This window comes from Colossoma macropomum, unplaced genomic scaffold (genome assembly GCF_904425465.1).
Source record: "Colossoma macropomum unplaced genomic scaffold, Colossoma_macropomum, whole genome shotgun sequence".
NCBI classification, from domain to species: Eukaryota; Metazoa; Chordata; class Actinopteri; order Characiformes; family Serrasalmidae; genus Colossoma; species Colossoma macropomum.
Window position 1 is genome coordinate 15,687 of NW_023495194.1, and position 8,155 is coordinate 23,841.

Consider the following 8,155-nt stretch of genomic DNA (forward strand, 5'->3'; position numbering starts at 1 on the left):
CTACAAGTTCTCTAAAGTTTAAACCTACAAGTTCTCTAAAGTTTAAATCTACAAGTTCTCTGAAATTTAAGTCTACAAGTTCTCTAAAGTTTAAATCTACAAGTTCTCTGAAGTTTAAGTCTACAAGTTCTCTTAAGTTTATATCTACAAGTTCTCTGAAGTTAAAACCTACAAGTTCTCTTAAGTTTAAATCTACAAGTTCTCTGACGTTTGAGTCTACTAGTTCACAGAAACCACTCTGGTTGCTTGGTTCCGTCTTTCCTAGAAAGACACTTTTTTAGAGTGTGATCTGATTGGCAGACTTGCATACTTTTCAGCCAATCACAGCGGAGCAGGAGACCATGCCTGTGGCGAAGCAGGGAAACTGTAAGATTTGTGCCGCTCTGCCTGCAGACTTTAGCGCCTGTGCTCTCACTGTTTAAAGCCTTTTCAGTCAGGAAGGGGCTGATAGTGAGCTGTTCAGAAGCAGAGGAAACAGGTGCACTGCAGTGGACAGGACTACTGCAGGATCAGAGCTGGGAAACGGGTGAAGTCGACACCTAAACATGAAGAATGGACTGTTTTTCAACAAAGGATCGTCTGAAGTGATGTTAGTGGACTAAGTGATAAAGCTGATGATTGGAGTGGCTGTGACTGTCTGTGTTTTGCTGTGTGGAGTATCTGTTTGTGCTCTCGGAGGTGAGTCAGTCCTTTCAGACGGACTATGTTTCTACTCTACTCCTGAATACAGCAGTAAACTAACAGTGAACTCCGCTGATAGAGCTCGGACAGTGAACTACAGTTAACATTAAGAAGTTAGTTTTTATCCACCTTATTGTTCACATGACCTCTGTGAACAATAAGGTGGTTTGGTGATTGTGGCTGAAAAACTGTGGATGTCATTCTTTTACTGTCCTGTTGTGGCTCCGCAGCTGAATCAGATTTGTAGGTAAAAATAAAATAATCCTCCTTTACAGTAAAATAAAGCTCTGCTGATCGTTCAACACAGTTTAACAATAAATGGTCTTAAACTCTGGAGTTAATGTAGAACTGCTAATTCACCCTTTAACCCTGAGGATCAGGGTTGTAGTTCAGATCAGCGCAGACTGCTGGTCACCATAGCAATGACAACAATCTCACCTAGCTAGTAGCTAAAGAAAAGGCAAAGAGAGAGATTTAAGATGATCATTGATAATTTGGAGACGAATGGACTTTTTGTTTATAATCACTCCAGCTAGTTTGGTCATAAGTATAATCTACAACGAGAAACTGACAAATGCTAAAAAGTCACGAGGCTGAAGTCGCTTCTCATTCCCCAGCTTATCATTCTGATTTTCCCGTTCCACCTTAAATGGTGCAGCAGTTATGTTCTGGCCTCAGGCACCATTTAAGGTGGGACTGGAAATTGAAGCTGGTGAATGAGAAGTTCACTTCAGCCTCGTAAGAAGTCGAACGTTTAGGGACATTTTACAAGAAAATGTTCTGATGTTGACTAAAAGTTTCCTGCTGGAGATGTGAGAAAAGCAGCTACAGCTGAGCTAAACCTTACAGCAGAGCAAAGTAAGTCTGTGTTTTCCTTTATATCAGATTTTTAGCCTATACTAGTACATCAGCACACACTGAGACATATTTACAGCCACAGTGGTAAAATGTACATAAAATGTTGTGGCTCTCACTGTGACTAGATTTTTTGTTGAAAGGAAAAAATGGCTGTTCTTAACATCTGGTGACCCCTGGATTAAGTTATTGTTTTGTCTAGTAAAATGTCTGAGCCATTCTGGGGCACGCGGTCAGTTTGTGGCTGTCAGTGCAGCCGAGTGAAAGTACTACAATAACAGCAATGCTACAACCCTAAATAGCTCCCTAGCAAACACTCAACATTATTACAACGTTGTCAAAAAGTGGTGCTGATTATTTTGTCTGAATAAGGTTGTCACAACCTCATTATTAAGTGACGTTGCCGTGTGGTATTATGGCTACTTGTTGGCATCTTAGTACAAATGGACAACATCCCTGCTGAAAAAGGACCAATACAAACCATTAGGATTAAAATGAATGGGAACTGGCTTAATGGTTTCCGTTAGAGATTAGTTTCCTGTAGAATTCTTTTACTGTAGTAAACTCAGCTCTGATTGGTGATTCAGATTTCTATCAGCTTTAACTCTGTAAAGCAGTAACGTACAAATCTGTAAACACTGGTGTGTTTTCTTAGTCCTGGTTTGTGAATTCACTCCTAAACATCAGAGCGTGTGTTTACATGCTCTTAATAATCCGATACCTGCAGGAAATTAGATTTTGTCAGTAATCCGATCAACACATTAACCTGCATTTGAGTAATCAGATAATGTGAAACTCCAGGTCTACATGAGTCAGACAGTAATCAGATTTCGGCTTTACAATCAGCCAATAAACTCACAGAAGAAGACGTGATGTAAACAATGTAAAACTCAGACTTGATACTGTGGCTTTTTTTTAAATCATCGCACCACTTTACCTGAAAATATGAACAAACATCATCTAGAAGACGCAGAATATTTTAATTCTTCATTTCATCAAGCATATATTTTTGTTTTCAGCGTCACTTCAAAAGTGTTTTGCTGCGTCTCACAGCGACGCTGCTCACTTATTTCTGGTACTGCTGTCTGTTTTCGCACATGCTCAGACTGAGAAATCGGAAAGAAATCAGAGTAAGAGTTTACAGCACTGAGAAATCTGATTACTGAGCCAAAATCCAGCCTCTTTATCAAATGTCAATCAGATTCAGATCTAAGAAATCACAGTATGCTGTTTACACGACCATTTGAATAATCAGATAACTGCAAAAAATCTGATTATGATCTGATTATTGAGTGCATGTAAACGCACTCAATGTTTTACTTTCTAAAGCTTATAACTTCAGAAGTTGAGCTCTCAGATGAATAAAACCAGGTTCAAACTGTCCAGACTGGTTAGTGTAAAATTTCATGGTTCTTATTCTGTCCATCCATGGCCTGTGAAGACCACAAGCAGGGAAAGTCAAAGTAAGAGAAATATAAGCATTTTTTAAACTTTGGCAGGTGATTTTCAACACAAATGACATCAGAATCTATGAAAATGTTTGATTTAGCTCGATTTGTGAAAAATCTCTCAAACAGCTCAGTATGATTGCTCCACACAGCTCTATCTCCTCAGGAATAAGACTGATTTGGAGTCTAATTTCATACAAAAACATTATCAATAACCTTGCAAATTTACTTGTTGTACACGAGTTGATTTGTGAAAATATTCACTAACAGATTTTGTGATGTTGTTTTATACAGGTCTAGTTCCTTTACCTTGCATAAAAAAGTCAGTGTTTCTATGATTTGCCCAGTAACACTCATGTAAGGCGATGAAAACAGGTTAGAATTGTTTATCAGTCTTTGATCAAAAAGCTTTTGTACAAAAAAGCTAAACAAAATGTGGTTTTAACTTTGGAACACAAGTTAATATATTTACACTACCAGTAATCATGCAGTGTTGGTGAAAACCTTCACAAACAGTTTGACATATTGGAGTGATTTATACAGTTCTGCTCACATTTTCATGTGTAATAATACTGTAGTTCAGCTTTTGGGGCAAATATAGAACATTAATACATATAACTTTGATAACTGATCATGTTTTGGGATAACAGCAGACATGAATATAAATGGACTTCTGATTTGTGAAATATTTCACAACTATATGTCCATCAGTCTTTTATTAATAAGTTTTGGCAATTAGAAGTTGAATATTTTGGAGGGTTTGAAACACTGTTTACAGTAACAATAGCAGTGAAATTTCACTTGTTTTAGCCATTATCAGATTTTCACGTGGCAAAACTCCACAGCACACTGTGTCCCTCGCTGCTCCACCCAGCCAACATCCACTCTCTCCACTGCCCACCATGCCTTCGACACTGGCATGAGTGCTCACTAGGGCCCTGCTTCAGCTACTGGTGACCCCATGGGGTCCCTTTACCATAGTGGGAGCTCTAAGATCAGGACGCACATGTTTATACTTGCCAGCTCCTTTATTTATTTAAATCATGTACAAAATACATTCTTTTGCCTTTTTCCTCTTGTATTGACTGAAATCTTGACCACAGAAGCATAAATGTCCTGCTTTTCTGGCCATGCTGCATCACTTTTCCACAGTAGCAGTCGTGCAACCACACAGGTTACATTCCTAACGCTTATCTGGAGAATCATGTACAGCTTTTGCTCCCAAAACGTAACTAAAAAACAAAGCCATTACAGAAACATTTAGCTTGGCCAGCTGTAGTCTAGACACCTTTATGTTTGGTTTATTGGGACTTATTATTGTTATTTTCACTTAGAAAATCGACACAACATGTCCTGTTTGCATAAGACTGCTGAAAAAGTTGATCATGTCCTGCTTTGTTTCTGAAAACCTTTTATTTGTCTATTTCTCCACAGATACACACTCTTTGTTCTACCTCTGCACTGTCCAGTCCAAGCGGTCAGTGAATAACATGTATGAGTTCACTGCATTGACTCTGCTGAATGACAGACAGATTGACTCCTACAGCAGTACAGACGGGGTCAGGACTCCTAAACAGGCCTGGATGAAGGAGATGAAGGAGATGCAGGGCAGTGAATGGGAAAGAGGCACCACTGAGCTGAGTAACGATGGGCTGTGGTTAAACACCTTTCTCAGCAAAGTGATGGAGGCATTTGGACACAGTGAGTCAGGTGAGGCAGTGCTTTAGAACTGCTTAATCTCAGTAGAGATTAAATTCATGATTAGAGCAGGAAAACACGAGCTTCGTTTTGCTCCAGATACTCTCAGCCTTTCTGCAGTGCATTGTGAGCTGACTGTGAGATTCCCACAAAATCTTTACTGTCTCCAGTGCAGCGTTGACCTCTGAGAAGATACTGAGGAGAAGATCACTGATATAAGAGCATTGATAAAATCAGCAGCAGTTTGAAATGCTTCTTTTCAAATTTCTAACATTCTTATTTCTGTAGATGGATCCTTGAAATCTTAAAATAATCTATAGAATTAAACAATAAATACATTGACATAAATCCGATTTCAAAATGATTTATTTCATTTGTAAATCATTACAGATCAATGCAGTAAACTGTAAATGGTTTAAATGAGCATAAAGTTTATTATGTAATTTTATAAGGTCTCAGTATGAACCTCCTCCAGCAGTACAGACATCATCAACACCATAGTCAGATTCATCCCATACTGGATTGAGCATGTCGGGTGTCACTGCACTCACGGCTCTTTCAGTGCGATTTCGGAGATCATCCAATGTTGAGGAACCAACGCCAAACGCTCTGAGCTGTTGGAGGTTCACTGCCCACGAAAATTACACTGCACAGTTATGACAGATTCACTCTTATTGAAGTGGAGAACGCAGAACGCTTTCTGCTCAGGGGTCACATCTCCTCTCAGACTGAAGGGAGCCATCTTCCATGGACAGTCAGAAACTCTATGACCCCCTCTTACATTTGGTATGTGATTGGTTCCTAGGCACCTCACGGTTGTAAAAATATGGTGCTTTGAAATCGGATGAAGCTTTTTAAATCCCCTGTATAAAGGATCAATAGAACTCGTACTAAAAACTCAAAAAAGTTTTCTGTGAAGAGCAGTAAGCAAAGCTGAGCTTGTGTGTTGTCATCTTACCTGTTCAGTATTTCCTCTCTGCGGCCTGACTGGATGTTGGTAAAACAAAAACTATATTTCCATGCGTAAAACAGTATTAATAATTCTAATAGGTGAGAACATTTATCAGTAACATCAACTCGATAAGAAACAGTAACAATTTGCTGTTTAAAAAAAATCAGGGAAGTTTATTGAGCTCTTTATTCAACAACTCACTCAAACGATACTTAAGGAAATAGAGAAAAAGAACATCTGCAGTAGAACACAAACACTGCACGTCTGAGACGTGGCGTGTGGAGTGGTGGTTTATGGACTCATGAGTCTAAATTTGTAACTTAGGATTAGCAGAAAATGTAAAAACAACTTCTAAGACTGAACTTCAGAGGTGTGAAATAAACATCTCTGCAGATTTCTCTGAAAAACTGAAAGTCTTCTGAGAGGAAGGGAAGCTGAGTCTACCTGTGAAGCTCTTTTGTGGAGATCTGGGAGAGTTTAGAGAAACACCTGTTCACACTGAGGAGGGCGGCTGAATGTGCTGTGCTTTGTAAGTGATGATGATTCTGTTCTTCATCTCTGTTTCAGGTGGTCATACTCTTCAGTGGAGACATGGCTGTGAGGGTGTAAAGCGGTTTGATGACTCAGTGATGGGTGTAAATTACACTGATGAATATGCCTATGATGGACAAGACTTCATCCATTTTAACTGGACCTTGAAGAAATGGCTGGCTTCAGCTGAAGAGGGCAGAGTGATGGAGGGGAGGTGGAACTCTGGACACAGTCACATCACTGCTCCTCAGAAGTGTGAGGAGTGGTTGAAGATTTATCTCCACTACAAAAATAATACTCAGACCAAACCAGGTGAGTATTTGGATACCTGCCACAATCTGGCTGTATTATTATTATTATTATTATTATTATTATTAACACTTTCTATGAATGTCATGTTTGTAAGCATCTATAAACACATTTATAACATGTTATAATGCCTTCATATGGCATTATAAACGTGGTTATAAATATTTATAATAAAGAATTACACTGAATTACACTTTATAGCCATGTTTATTATACATTATGAATTGTTAATATAATGCATTATAAGTAGTGTTAATAACATGTTATAATGTCAGTGCCAAAGAAGTCAGTCCCAGCTTGGAGAGCGTAAAGTAAAGACAAATACCAAGCTAACGGTGGTGTACATTACCTTTCCCACATTGGGTAAAACACTGATGGCAGCTCTAGTTTAAACTCTGACATTTGAAGCCTGTAATGTGCTTTACTGTGAATGTTTTAGTGTTTCAGTAAATCCTTCAGTAAATACTTCAACTTGTAGCCTCACTCTGAACACTGGAGGAGGCTTTAGTACAGTACGCTTCACTTTACTTAGAGGGGACTAATACAACTTATGAGCACTTATAATTTGTTATGATCAGTACTTATAATGTATTATGTTAACAATTCATAATGCATAATAAGCATGGCTATAACGTGTAATGCATTTTTATAAATATTTATAGCTATGTTTATAATGCCTTATGAATGCATTATAATGTGTTATGAATGTGTTTATAGATGCTTACAAAGGTGACATTCATAGAAAGTGTTACCATTTTTACTTTACGCTCTCCAAGCTGGGACTGACTTCTTTGGCACTGACATTATAACATGTTATTAACACTATTTATAATGCATTATATTAACAATTCATAATGTATAATAAACATGGCTATAAAGTGTAATTCAGTGTAATTCTTTATTATAAATATTTATAACCACGTTTATAATGCCTTATGAATACATTATAACATGTTATAAATGTGTTTATAGATGCTTACAAACATGACATTCATAGAAAGTGTTACCATTATTATTATTATTATTATTATTATTATTATTATTATTATTATTCATGAAGGTAAATATTTAGGGCAGCCATAATTACTGAATTGACCTTGATTACTTGATTACTAAAATGACTTCGCTAAGATTTGAATATTTCAATAAATCAGCAGTGATTAGGGGTCAGTCGGCATCATGACAGTATATTTTAAGCTTCTTTTCTCCTCTATTTTACAGTAACAGATCTGATGGACACACGTTTACATACATTTTTCCACATAGTGCTTTTATATATTTTAAATTAAATCTTTTTAAAGTCTTCCTAGTATGTCTTTTCTCCAGTAAAGTATACTGTCATTTTTGAAAGGATGAACTTTTTTATTTACCTTAAAAAACATGAATAATTGTAAAAATATTAACAAAGTCGATAGTGACGGATTTAATAACATTAAATAACAGACTTCTGTAAAATTAGGATACAAACTATGAGTAAAAATAAAGACTTTCTCTGTCAGAACAAATGAGGTGAATCATAGGCTGGCACTGTTTGATACTGTAGTTTTCTTTAAATTAATTAATTAATTTCATTTTTCCCAGGTAATGTATTTGTGTTCGCAAAGAAATCTAAAACTGACTTGAACAAGCTGACCCTGACCTGCCTGGCTACGGGCTTCTACCCCAAAGACATGAAGATTGA

General features: G+C 37.3%; 1 protein-coding gene across 1 annotated transcript; it reads left to right on the forward strand.

Annotated features, from left to right (window-relative positions):
* The first annotated feature begins 447 nt into the window (after positions 1-447).
* On the forward strand, positions 448-8,155 carry LOC118801131 (major histocompatibility complex class I-related gene protein-like). The gene is made up of 4 exons (XM_036561296.1): positions 448-678; positions 4,419-4,694; positions 6,202-6,477; positions 8,103-8,155. Exons 1-4 carry the CDS (start codon positions 615-617, stop codon positions 8,153-8,155), a joined length of 669 nt encoding a protein of 222 aa, XP_036417189.1. The 5' UTR covers positions 448-614.